General features: G+C 32.1%; 1 protein-coding gene across 1 annotated transcript in view; it reads left to right on the forward strand.

Moving 5' to 3' along the window:
- GPC5 (glypican 5) overlaps positions 1–11763 on the forward strand; it is a 1125293-nt gene extending 1113530 nt beyond the window's left edge. Inside the window, exon 8 of the mRNA XM_006913808.1 lies at positions 10813–11763. Within this exon, the coding sequence (XP_006913870.1) occupies positions 10813–10970 (158 nt within the window). The 3' untranslated portion in view covers positions 10971–11763. The remainder of the gene's footprint in view (positions 1–10812) is intronic.
- Positions 11764–15081: the final 3318 nt, after the last annotated feature.

Consider the following 15081-nt stretch of genomic DNA (forward strand, 5'->3'; position numbering starts at 1 on the left):
AATTCTTGCGGCCATGGAATCACTCTCAGGCAGGATATTGGAGGAAACTTTTCTGTAGATCTGCCTGGCTTAAGAGGAAACAAAGACAATTAACAGAAGCCTGACAAATATGACTTCTGGTCTAAAATATTTCTGTCTTCTCTGCTGTGCACATAGTAAGACTATACATCTTAGTTCCTTGACATTGGAGATGGTCATGTGAGTACCTTTGGCCAATGAACTAGTAAGAAGTGACATATGTCCCTTCCAAATAGATACTTTACATTGACAATTTGTTTCTCCACCCCTGTGTTTCATGCTCTGGTAATCTTGGAAGCATGTGTTGACATGGAACTAAGGTACTAAGCTATAGTATAGAGTTACCTGGACTGGCAGTGGACATTGCTACCAATATTTTAGAGGCATTTGTTTTTCCTTTCTGATCCACTCTATTCTGACTGACATATGTAGGTCCAACAGACATGTAAACAAGACTATGTTTGTCTAATAACTACTGAGTCCCATAAACACACTCAGAGTTCCAAGTTTTACTCCCCACTTTTAAATATTATCACAATCATGAATCAGGGATTACCACTTATATATGTGATAAAATGAAAACAAGTCTTATCCACAAGCAGAAATAAGCAACTTGTATTAAACAGAGACTCTGCAGAGAAAAGAAAACTTTGGAGAAAAAAAATATTGCCATTAGCATCTAAATAAGGCCTAAGAAGTCTTAATTAAAAACAAAAGGTAGATTTGGAAACAAAAGGCAGATTTGAAGGAGAAAAAGTTTCATAAAGTTAAAATCTGAATGCAAGAATGAAAACCTTAACAAAAAGACTGAAGAATTAAGTTTAGGAAATTCCCAGAAAGCAGAGTAAAATGATGGAAACTAGGAGACGAAATCAGGGAACAGCTTCCAGAAATCCAACGCTCAAATGATGGGATTTCTAGACACAACAGAGAAAATGGTGGACAGGAAATCATCAATAAAAGAATTCAAAAATGTTTCCCCAGATGGACATGAGTTTCTAGATGGAAAAGGCCCACTGAGTACCCAGCACAACGAATCCAATAGAACCACATCAAGGAACATCTTAACAAAATTTCGGAATACAGTGAAAGAGACATATATAAACTTGAGTCTTCTCATCCATGAACTTCATATACATCTCCATTTATGTCCTTACATAAGGTTTGTTTTGGAGAGACTGGTTCTCCTTTGTGTTTGGCTTTCATTTTTACTGGTGTGGTCAAAGAATTCATTTTTTTTTTTTAAATAACTTGTTAATTGTTGATATTTGCTTTGTACACTGATATACGATCTCTTTTTTAAATGTCTTATGTGTGCTTTAAAAGTGTTTATGCACTGTATGCACTAGTCATTGACTGCATGATGTTATCTATGAATCTATATTAGATCAAGCTTGTGAAAGTTTATATTTGGAGCTGGTGTAAAAGTAACACTACTTGTAAGATCGATATTAATTAAAATATAAGCACAAGTATCAAACAAGTAAAAATAAAACCATTAGCTCTTTACTGTTAAAAACTGAACTTGAGAATGTGCTTACACATGACATCTAATATTTCATCCAAGAATTACCATCAAGTCAGAAGAACAGCTAGAAAACAGCATATCTTCCCTGCAGGAGCAGAGTTGACCTTGACCCTTACACCTTGGTGAAAGACAGGGAAGAAAGCATCCTCAATGTGGGCAGGCAGATCCAAAGGAGGATGAGAAATCCCTAAGCTCAGCATGTTGGTTCCTTCTTCCCAACTTACTAACCAGATCAATGTGTTCTCTTTCCATGTGAAGGAGTGGGTGAGGTAGGACAAGGGAAGGCAAGGAGTGTACTAGAACCATGGTGGGAGGCAAAAGAGTTCTCCTTTCCTTTCGCCAAAGATTCTAGTTACCAAGTCATCCATATCTTCACTTACTTTCATCTATTTGAGCTATTGAATACTGAGACAGTGGGGTTCGAATCCCCCACTCACTGTGGATGTGTCCATTTTATTTTACCCAAATATTTTCCTTTGTTAATATCTATTTAAGAATATACTAACAGTAACTTAGGCTCAGAATTGTTTTATCTATCTGTTCAATCATTTCTTATTATGTAATGATCTTTATCCTTTTTAATGCTTAAAACTCATTTTATCTTTTATTAGTATGATGACATCAACTTTCTTTTGGATATTATTTGCTTGGAGTATATTTTCTTAAAACATTTACTCTCACCTTTCTGTATTTTATATTTTGGTGTACTGCTAGATTTTTTAAAATCCAAATTTTTTTCTATTTGATTTATTCATTCTGTTTAGAGATCATTAAATTACTTGCATATCATTTTAACTTTGGATTTTGTGCTATATTTACCAGTCATTTTTGTTTGTGCATTTGTTCTTGCCTCACTTTTATTTACTTTTATGAATTTCCTCAGTGAAATAAGAATGCATACATTCCACATTAATTCTTTAAGTGCTTAGCCTTAAATTTTTAATATTCATTTAAATACATTGTCTTGATGAAACCTAAAGTTAATATTTATCACTTCTTCCCACACATACAAAAATATTAGAATGTTTTAAAAATTAAAGTATTTTAATTATCTTATTTTTAACCCCCTAATCATTTTGTTATTTTTTTTATTAACACACTTAAATACAGTAACCTAGATATTTGCCAATTACTTTGATCACTGTTATAATATTCATCCCACTCCTTTTTTTGGACTTGACTTCTTATTTTTACTTATACTCTTTAATAATTCTTTTATTTGGGGAATGTTAAAAACACTGAATCTGTTAGAACACTTTTATTTATACCTTTATTTCTTCCATATAGTTTAATTATGTATAGAATGCTACATTCTTTCAAGTTCAGAATTATTCTTATTTAGCTTCTATTATTGCTCTTGAAAATTAATCTACTATTTTGTTCTGTTAAGGGCAATCTGTCCTTTCCCTGAATGCTTTAAAATGTTTTTCTTTGTCTCTGGTATTATAGAATATCACTACCAGGTGTCAAAGTACAGTAAAATAATTTTATTATTTTATTTTTAATAGCGTTTTAAGCCCACTTTATCACTAACTTAAACAGATATAATATTTCATAATTTCATTAACATAATTGGCAGTATTTGATCAATCTTACAAGTTTAAAAATAATTTTTAGAATCATCAATTAGAATTTTTTCAAATTACCTGTCAATTCTCATAATTAAGGACTGTAGTATATTACTGACTGTAGTACATTTAATATTTGTATAATATTTTGTATTAATTATCAGTTGTGCAAAAAAAGACCTTCCAAAGTTTCTGTTTAAAAATTAGCTCTATCTATGAAATACTGTTGAATTGTACACTTGAAACTTTTTGATTTTATTAATGTTACCCCAATAATTTTTAATAAAAAATCTTTAAGAAGTAAAAATAAATAAAAATTAACTCTATAAGTGAAATAAGTCAGAGAAATACAAATACCATATAATTTCACTAATACGTGGAATCTAAAGAACAAAATAAACAAAATGAAAACAGACATACGGAGAACTGGTGACGGCCAGATGGACCAGGGAGTTGAGAGAGGGGCCTGAGTAGAAAATGTGAAGGGATTAAAAAGTACAAATTGGTAGTTAAAAAGTAGTCACAGGGATGTGAGCTACAGCAAAGGAAATATAGTCAATAATATTGTAATAACTATGTATAGTGCCGGGTACGTACTTAATCAAGGGTATCACTTTGTAAATTATATAAATGTCTAACCATTATGCTGTACATCTGAAACTAAAATAATATTGAATGTCAACTCTAATTGAAAAAAAAAAAAAAAAACTCTAGGGAAAATTTCACAATAATAAGTCAAAAAAACCCCACAACAGTAATATTATAAAACTGCTTAAAATAATTTGACATTTTCAATGTGATGTACAACTATTTCATTTCTAAAGTCTTCAAAAATCAAAAAAGCAAACTTAGGGAAAATATTTGATCATTATGGAATAAAATATAGTACCAGAAACTGGCAAAAGATCCAATATTCTCTCTTGGTAAAACTCTATTCTCCACACCCCCCAAAAATTCTACTTATCATTAGTTATTGCAGAGTAACTGATAATTCAATTGATACAATAACAAATAAATGGTAATGATCCCCAACATTACCCAGAACTGAAATATCATAATAAATCAAACCATTTTAAGGTAAGTTTTGGTTTATATTTTCATTAATTTTTAACCCATTGGTTATTACCAATTAAAATTACTCCATTTTTACTTCAGTTTATTTTATTAAAATATTTTATAAAGCTGTTTAAATTTCACCAAAAAGAAATGATAGGAAGGAACAGAGATTGCCAATATATACTCTACCCATACACATGTACGGCCTCCTCCATTCTCTACCAGAGTGGGACATTTGTTAAAATGGATGAACCTAAATTGATACATGATAATCATCCAAAGTCCATTTTATCTTAGAGTTCACAATTCGTTTTGTATAGTCTATAGATGTGGAAAAATGTGTAATGACATGTATACATCATTATGGTATCATACAGAGTATTTCCATTACCCTTTATATAATTTGTCATAAAAAAGACTACTCATTGCTATAAAGAGTCATACAAAGGGACTATAATTAAATCTCACATCCCTGTCCCACAGAAATTGGAAGGGGCAGCCATGAGAACAGTCCCAATTATTAGTCAGACTCTCTAAAAGTCAAGTAAAAAATCACAGACATGACCTTCAACTACAAGATTCATGAGGCTATAGAATTAAAAGGGACCTCGACTCTTCAACATACAGTCACTCCACTTTTGTTACTAGGTTATCTGGAAATCTCCATAGAAAATGAAAATAATTCAGCATTTTTCAGGATATAACCCTGACTCAAGGTATTCAACATCCTGGGTATACCTATCAATCATATTTCCTAGGAGATAGGATCTAATTGAATTAGTTGATTGCTTAAAAAAAAAAAAAAAGTCAAACTGTTATACTCAGCCATCTCAGACTTGTTAGACCCACTGGTGTCCAGCTAATATACACATGGCTGATTGAGTATAAATTACCAATTTTAGTCCAGTAAGTCATGATCAAGGGTAATATGTTTTTAAAAATATTTAATATAACAAGATCTATAGGAACTTTATTCAAGAAGTATGTGCAACATTAATTTTATCATAATGGATCTTTTTCATTACATCCACCATTTTTCTTCTTAGGCATAAAATTCTAAGTACGCATCTAGTTCTAATCTTTTATTCTATATTCTGTCTTGCTACAATATATTTTACGTTTTTATATTAAAAGAAAATGAAGTTGAAGAACTAGAAATTTTTTCAAAGTACACATACAAATGACGAACAGGTACATGAAAAGGTGCAGGACATCACTAAACACCAGGGAGATGCAAATTAAAACCATGATGAGATATCACCTCACAACACTTAGAATGGCTATTATCAAAAAGACAAATGGTAATAAGTATTGGCAAGGATGAAGATAAAAGGAGAACTTTGTGCACTGTTAAAAAGAATGTAAATTGGTACAACCACTGTGGAAAACAGTATGGTAATTCCTTAAAAAATTAAAAATAGAACTATCATACAATCCAACTATCCATCTTCTAGGTATATAACCAAAGGAAATAAAAACAGAATCTCCAAGAGATATCTACAATCCAACTATCCATCTTCTAGGTATATAACCAAAGGAAATAAAGACAGAATCTCCAAGAGATATCTACATTCCTATATTCATCACGGCATCATTCCCACTAGCCAAAGTATGCAAATAGCCTAAGAGCCTGTCAATGGATAAATAGATAAAGAAAATGAGGTATATATACAATGTAATATTATTCAGCCATGAGAGAGAAGATTCTGCTATTTGTAACACCTTGGATGTAAAACCTTGAGGGTATTATTCTAAGTGAAATAAGTCAGACAGAAAGAGGAATACTGTATGACCTCACTTATACATGGAGTCTAAAAAAACCCAAACTCATAGAAGCAGAGTAGAATGGTGGTTACCAGGGGCTGGCGAATGGGATAAATGGGAAGATGTTGGTCAAAAGTTATACTACCAGTTACCAGATAAATAAGTTCTGAAAATATAATATAAAGCATGGTGATTATAGCTAATAATACTGTATTATATACTTGAAAGTCATTAAGAGATTAGATCTTAAATGTTCTCACCATAAAAAAGATGTAATTATTATGCAACATAATAGAGATGTTACCTAAAACTATGATGCTAATCATTATGTAATATATATCAAAATCATCATGTTGTACACCTTAAACTTACACAATGTTGTAAGTCAATTATATATCAATAAAGCTTGGAGAAAAAAAGAAAACAGAAAAAAAACTAAATTGGAGAATCATATCTTTATAATTTTGTAATTCTCTGTCCTGGGTTAAATTCATCAATTTAGCATTCACCTAATTATTACTAAATGCTTACTAGGTGAATACAGAAATTAATGAGGGATTTCCTACCTTCGAGGAAGTGAAGCCATTGGTTAGCAGTGTTCAAAGAACCTTAAAGATTATGAAAGTATATATATATACACATATATATATAATTATATTAAAACATTCTGCTGTACCAATAAATATCTACTTTTTGAATTTTTTAAATAAGTAGGTGAATTAATTTTCTTAATTCAATTCCCTACTAATGGACACTTAATGGCCATGATTTTTCACTAACAATGCACAGATTGACATTTTGTGAATAAATATGTGCGTATTTTCTTAATTATTCCCATATTGTTGCTTCATAAAAGTGAATCTAATTTGAGTCTAGGTAAATGTATATTTTAAACAGTTTTTTATATATTTTGGCTAATTTCCTTAAAAAAAAAGTTATAACCTTGTCAAAACTGGCTATCATCTCCTCTCTGCCCTGCCTTTCAGATAGACATTAGATAATTGACACGTCATCATGTATGAGATTGTATTTATTGGCTTTTTAGTAAAGAAGGTTTTTAATATTTTTATATAGATAATTCTTCTTGTAAATTTTTATTTCTTTGCACAATTTTTCTATGAGAACATTTTGGTTTTCATGTGGATTATGAAAACTCATTCTGTGTTAAAGATATTATCCTTTTGCTGCACTATACACTGCATTATTTTCTCTATTTTGTGATTTGTCCCTTACCTTTTTTAATGCTGTTTCATGTTATACAGAAGTATTTTTTATGAAGTTAAAATTATATTTTTTTATATTCTGCCTAAAAATCAATGTGCTTTTCACTATGTAAACATAAATAAAAATATCAGCCTATATATTTTGTTTGCCTCTTCATCATTTATACTTGTCTTCGGTCCCATAGGCACTTAGAGAATGTTGTGTAATAAAACTCTTGCTTATTTTTCAAATATTTATTTAATCATTTAAGCAGCACTTTATTTTGACTAACCTTTCTCTCACTGAAAATGCTCTCATTTTAAAGTTTAATAAAACAGGAGTCATGTCTAAAGTCATCCAGCCAGACTGTGGCTAGCAGAGTGACTGCAAGTTTAATTCTGTAATTGAATGGCAAAAAGCGTAGTTCCAGAAAAAAAAGAGAGAACCACAGTTGACTGGAACACACCAGAGATTCAGCCAGAACCGTGTTACCTTGAATAAATTACTTCTTCTGCACCTGTTCCAAATTTGTAGAATGAGAAAAAATAACTGTACCTACCTCATCCTACTATTACAAGAATGAGAGTCATTATTCTATGTATCCATTCCACAATACCCACAATATTCATTAAAAGCATACTATTTAATAGGCTTTCTTTTCTGAGGTATCATAGTTATAGCTACCTTGAAGAGAGATAATTTCTTGAGGTAAATTATTTTGACTTTATTGAATTTAAATAATGACCTCTAGTCTTGTTTCTAATACTTAAATCTGCCCTTCTATGGAAAAGATACCTGCTGGCTTTTTTTTTAGACTCAAAGTATGAAGAAAAAGCTTGTAAGTGCATAGTATATATTTAGTCTCCAGCACAGTACCTGACAGAGTCAGAAATAGGTAAGTTTTGTGAATGAGTGACCATATTAAGTTCTTACCCATGCAATTTTCCTTATTAAAAATAGAAATTAACTTTAAACATAGTTTTTGTTGTTTAGTAAAACTAAGAATTTTTAAAATATGTAGACAGAATAAATAAAAAGTTAGAAATACCCACATTCCCTGCTTCAAGGGAAAGGCCAGTATATAAATGACAAAAGAAGCTATAATTCTGAGATTCATCAAGCCATTCTGACTCATCATGGTTTACTTGCACACAGGAATTCTAATCCTGAATACTTCCATTTGCTTGATTAATACACAAAACTAGCACATAATCAGCCAACCCAGATCAAGGAGAAAAAATTCTCTTAGTGAAACTCTCTGGACAACATAATTTTTTGTTTATTTCCAACTTAAATATTGATTTCTTGGTACCCAGCCAAGCACTAGGAGCCAGCACAGCCAGTGATCAGAACACAGGCTGTGTCCAGACTTGATGCCTGGCTCCACTACTCACATGTTACTTAACCTTCCAGTGCCTTGGTTTCCTCATCTATAAAAACAGGCATAATAACTATACTACTACCTGGAACTGTTGTGAGAATTAAACAAGTTAATATTTGTGAAGTACTTGGAACAGTACTGGCACCACAGCAAATGCTCTGTAGATATTACCAAATAAATCACTCAACATTGAAATTTCCTTCGTGTCGCATTCCAACATAGTTACATCCCTTTTACATACTTTATAGCACCAACCATCAGGCATGTACCCATTTTAATATTATATTTATTTTTGTAAAAACATGACTGTCTTCCCCTACCAAACTGTAAGCCACCAAGGGGAGAAATATGAATTTATTGGCATCTTTGTATGTGACTATTATGCATAGAAAAGATTATTCAAAAATTCATTTGTTTTTGTTTAATTTGTTAATCTAATAAATCCCAAAACTAATTTTCTTTTATAAGTCTTTGCTTAAGCTTTGATATAATTTACAAGCTTAGCTAATTATATTCCTTTAAGGAAACAATCATTGCATCAAATTGTGGGGCTAGACTTTTTGCAATGCTAAGATTTTTTAATAGATGTCAAAGCAAGGTTGTGATTTGATTCGAAACTGCAGCCTTGACTGCCAGGCTTTTGAAGGGGTCTTCAATTCTTTTCATATTCTAATCTCAAGGGACCACCTTCCTTGGGACTCTTATAATTTTAAGCAACATCTCTACCTCAGTTGTTAAAATGGCATCAGATTGAAGGTGAGATACTCCTCCTGGCATTGCCTAACTCACAGGCATAAGATTTGACCTCCTACTTACATGTTTTTACACATGATTGTATTGTCTAAACTCAGACCAGTGCCTACCTCATGAATGAATAAAAGCTCAAAAAGGCATTTTTAAAAGTCATTCATGAATACAATCTGTGTACCTCTTTACAGTGCCTTAAAAAGGAAAAATAAATCCCTTAAAGTTAAAATTTATTTAGTTACCTTAGAAAAAAACTTTTTTAATTGTCTAGAGTTCTCCTAACTTCTTCTTAAGCTCTAGCATAACAAGAAGTATAAAACCATGACTAAAAATATTTACACTCTAGTCCTTATTAAAAAAGAATCACCGGTTTATGCATCTTGCCTAATGATATAGAAAGGCAAAACAAGTATCCAAACAATGAATAATGATGCAAGAGCTCAGACTATAAAATCAATATGGCAGATCAGTAGAGCTGCACTTTGTTTTAATGCTCTGAATGTAGCAGAGCTTATCTCCTGAATTATATACATGTATTGACCTAATTACATAAATATTGACTTTTCCTTATATGAAGCTTTTTTTTTTTAGTCTCATTATAATTGCAATGTCAATATTTGTGGCTGCACTGACATTAAATTTAAACTTAATTGTGACTGATAGTGGCGTGCTATGAGATAATTCAGTCACATGGCCTCAGAACATTGATGGCACTAGATAATAAGTAATAAGTTAGTAATTCTCTAAGTATATTAAACTCCTTTAAGAAAATTATTATTTCACCCCAATAATTTGGGGGCTCTGTCCTCCTCAGGTTGTCAAGTTTCAAAACACAGAGAACTAATAACCAGAATGACTACATCTTGGTCAATAGTGCCCACTTTTATATTTTTATCAAACATTTCAACCCTGACTTCAGCCCCAAACCACCTTATTAACAATTTTTTTGATCTATTGACAGATGTCTGCACCTCCATTCCCACAGCTGTGTGTATATATATAAAGGAAGTCTTTTCATACTAGTTATTATTCTTTGATATATTTCCAATAAGGATTCTATGTATATTTTAGTCTCAAATAAAATATAATCTGTATAAATTCTACTTTTAAAAAAATGCCCTATTTAATTATTTCTCCTTATGTTGTTTTATTTTCATGGGAAAAAAATGTCATGTAGTTACTACTGTTACATCTCTGAGACAAACAATGATGTCATATCTCAGAGAATTTTAATTAAATTTTTTAACTATTTTTTAACCAATCAATGACATTAGGGAAATATTCCAAATGTTTTAAGAAGCTGGGGGAAGATAGCATTTCACTTTGCTTTTATAATATTTCTGAGAACCCTCATTCAAGGGCTTGTACTCTCCAGTTTAAGAAGAGCAGAAATGCCTGTATCACATTAACCATTTAGGGTTAGGGGAACACATGGAGAATGCTATGAAAAAACAATGGTGTCTACCCTTGGCTTTAAGAGTTGTTCTAGACTTATCATGATTTAGGTGGTCATGCATCATCCTGTGTTTTCTTATTTGCCTCTGCAGGGATGCCAGAGGAGATGAACCTCAGTGATATAAAGCAAATCCATCAAACAGATGGTGATAGTACTTTTGACACAACTGGAGCAGGATGTACAGCAGCAACTGAGTCAATGACATTTACTCTGATGGGAGCGGTGATGATACTTCCCAGGCTTTGGTAACTCAACTCTTCTGCCCCGATATCTATATATGTCTTATTGGAGTATGATTTCTCCCTTCTTCATTTGATTGGATTAAGAGATCTTTTTAAATGTAACAGTTATGTTTATGAAAAGGTATATAACATTAACCTCTTAGAAGCCAAGTTTGAATGTTCACAATGTATCTAAAAATCAATTTTTAAAAGATAGATGGTTTGAAAACGTCTTTGAATCTAAGTTAAGCTTTCTTAAATTCTAACATATTATACCTACAAATGTGAAGAACACAGAAGTGACTTTGATTAAGAAGGGTTTAGTATATCTGTAATTTTATTATTCTAGATCCCAAACCCCTTCCTTTTTAAAAGAAAAATGTTTTGAATTGAAGGTGTATTTGCAAGACAATGAAAACAGTATAGCGTTTCTTAAAATACTGGAATTAGAATTCTATCAAAGAAATTAAAACAAACAATGGCAATTAGTATGCATGCATTTTCAAGAAATTCTTCCATTTTTGCAAGCTATAGAAAGAAATTACTCAAAGTCTGTATGTTATAGAGTAGATTGCTGAGGAACGTTTTACATAATTTCATTGAAGAAGCTTGATAATTTTTAGCCACTTAGCCACTGACAAACCTTAAAGCTGTGTATTTTGGTAACATCTGATCTGTGTACCATTATATTCAAAATGCAAACTTTGATACTGTGACTCTGTTCCTGCTTCTCTCTTTGCCTAATGGATTTAGCTATGTTGCAAAGTACATGCCTGCTCTAGGAACATTTCTAATAAAACCATTAATTATTTGGTGGAAAACTTTAAAGAACATTGACCATTTTCTTCTGGCAAAATGATATATCCATTCATTTTCAAAATATTATTTGCTATTTCTTTTTAAATCTTGATATCGAACATTTGATTATGTACATTTTTAAGATTCCTATGAATATCTAAAGACATGTACTAAGACAGAAAATGTGACATGCAATGCTTTAGCTCTTTTCTTATTTGCACATTAGCAGAGCTGCTAATCCACAGTTCCTGATTTCCCAGCTATGATAAAATGCTTCAGCAGACCCCGATCAGGATGTGTCTATTGCTGCACTTAAGGAGGAAGAGATAAGTCAGCTTTTATTAAGAAGTATGACATCCAGTCGATAGCCAGAAAATATCATTATTACAAAGTGACAGAATAGAAAAGAGAAGTGCTGAACCTATAAAATTAAAAAAAAAAAAAAAAATCAAAAGGAGAAAGAATGACCTCTGAGAAAGAGTTGAAGAGGAATTCAATTGACAGCCAATATTTGTAAGGTGAAATCAATGTGTCCAAATCATGAAACAGTACATGATCAAACCGTGTTGTCTCCTAGAGTCTCAATTAACCAAAAGATCTGACAATGGTCAATTTAAACCACAATATGTTGTAACTGCCAAATCAGATTTTATCATCTGTTCAAACATGCTTCAGAACTGGAAGCACTATTTTATTTGCTAATTCTGGATGTCATTTTACTAGGCTTCCATTCCAGATCGCAATATTTATTCTGTGACTTACTTGGTTTATAACTCATTTGTATCACCACATTACAAATTATAAACTTAAATATACATATATATTTTAATTTCCATTTCAATCTCAGCTCATTATTTAAATAACTCTGAAACAAGTAACAGTAAGTTACCCATTTGCTGCACTCCAGCCCAAGTTGTGATTGGTTTGCTCTGTCAAAACGTCTGACACAACCTTAGAGGAATTTGGAAGACAAACTGAACAGCATGGTTTAGCAGTCTAAGATGTTTCTGGATAAAATTAGTTGATAGATCATTTTGGATATGACAGGAAATTCATAAAAGTAGAGTAGTAACAAAGTCAATAGAATGGATGAATATTTTTTACCAACTAAATTTTACATACTCTAATGTGTGTTATTCACCTCCAGGTAGGCACCTTGGAGACTATATATGTCATAAGGGTGCTGCTAGAGCTCCAAATGCTTAGAGATTTTCAGAATTTTTTTTAAGAGCCAGAGGCATACTTTTTAAATATTCTCAATGACAATATTCATCATTTAAGTCTACTTTGCGGCATTTTACATTAGTTTTATAGCTATCATAAAATTTCTTTTAGTTTTCTTTGCAACTGAAGGGTATAAACAATTTTTTGGCCATAAAACACAAGATCACATAAAGAAGGAGGGAAGGAGGGAAGGAGGGAAGGAGGGAAGGAGGGAAGGAGGGAAGGAGGGAAGGAGGGAAGGAGGGAAGGAGGGAAGGAGGGAAGGAGCCAGCCTGGGAGGGAGGGAAAGGGGAAAGAAGGGAGGGGAGGAAGGAAAAGGAGGAAAGGAGGGAGGGAAGAAAAAGAATGTGGTAGGATGTTATTTTAAAGTCTTAGATTTGCCTTTTTATCCTCTATTTCTTCAGGAAAATCTGTTCAATAAAATAATGTCTGGAGTGTTTTCTTATTAAAAGACAGAAGTTAATAAGGCACTTTTCTCTCAAACACTCAGATCTTCTGAAGTGATGAAAAATGATGCTTTGAAAAGGACTTAATTAGTTTATTGCTAATTGTTTTCAATTATTTAAAATATTGTTTCTATCAATAGAATCGTTCAGGTACAATAAAAATTGTTTCTTATTGAGTGAATGAATGCAATCTAGGCTTCTGTTATTTTATGAGATATTCACTGAGTATTCTGTGATATCAGTATTTTTTTCAGATTACAAATTTTGGTATCCTACACAATTACAAGGGTTGTTTGAAAATTCAGAAATAATAAGTCTTGATGTTGTTAGGTATGACTTTGGGCATATCAAGTGTTTCCTTAAATGCAGATTGTTGTATATAAATCATTTCTGATTAAAATATTGATTAACATTTCTCAGGTTGAAAGTCTGCTTTATTGTCTTTGCTTGAATTACTTGGTGACTGAATTGCTATTATATTATCATTATTTTATAAATGTAGATTTAATCAAATGCAGTTCTTAAACTATCTTCTCTGCCTCCACGTGCAGAAAAAAAAAACTGAAGAATTTCATTACGATGTAATTTGTATCTTCATAGTAGCAACAGCAAACCTTATTTGGAATAGGGTCTAGTAGAGATGAATGTTTATTGATACATTTGCAAACATCCGATTCAGGAGTCTCTCATTTTCCTGAACTTAACTCTCACATTGTAATCATCTTCACCAAGAAGCATATGAGATTACCCATCCTACCTTCCCCTCAAATTTTTATTTGAGTACTTCAAAGAGCAGAGGGAAAAAGAGGGGATAAGAAGAATTTGAAATGTCATAGAATTAGAAATGAAATAGTGAATATTTAAGGACCAATACTAGTTGAAAACAGGAATAAGGTTAACCTAGTGAAATGATTCAAGTAATTTGATAATTCCTACTTTTATGAGTTTTAATACCCACTTCGAGAAGCATTGAACTAGAAGGAAGGAAGAGTCTTAGAAGGAAAATTGGGAAGTGGGGGATGTCTCTGATTTTCCTGAGATGACCCAGCCAAGGCCACCAGCATTAGAAGGAAAAAAAAAATCTCAACTGCAATACAAATGCTGTGACTAGTAGAGTGTGTTCAGCAAGCACCTTTCTTCTATCTCTTTAAGAAATGGAGGCACTGACAAGGTAAAGTATTTTCAACAGCATCAATTTCTTATGAACGAGGGCAAAAGACCCACATAGAGTCAAGAAAGACTTCAGTTCCATAACTGTGGTCAAAATTATCAAAAACATTCAGAATGCAATTAGCAGAGTCATTATGCTTTTCTGACTCGCCTGGCATTCCCACACTTCTCCCTATCACCCGCATACACTCCATTACACCCAACGAGCATTTTCTTATGTTTCTTTTTTTTTTCCTCCCATAAAGCTGAGATAACTGTATCTAATTAAGAATTACTAAGTGGACTAGATAATGCAACACGTAGTAGGAACCGACCTGGCACATGATAAGCCTTAATAATTCATGTTTGTTTCTTTCCTATTAAGCCTTCTAGTAAAATGCACATGTTGCCAGGATGGGATAATACCAAAATACATAGTTATGAATTCTGCCTGTGCAGAAGCTTTTGATAGGTAAAAAGAGGATAAAGAAGGAAGGAAGTTTGAGAGAGAGTAAGTAGAGC

This window comes from Pteropus alecto, unplaced genomic scaffold, assembly GCF_000325575.1.
Source record: "Pteropus alecto unplaced genomic scaffold, ASM32557v1 scaffold72, whole genome shotgun sequence".
In the NCBI taxonomy this organism is placed as follows: domain Eukaryota; kingdom Metazoa; phylum Chordata; class Mammalia; order Chiroptera; family Pteropodidae; genus Pteropus; species Pteropus alecto.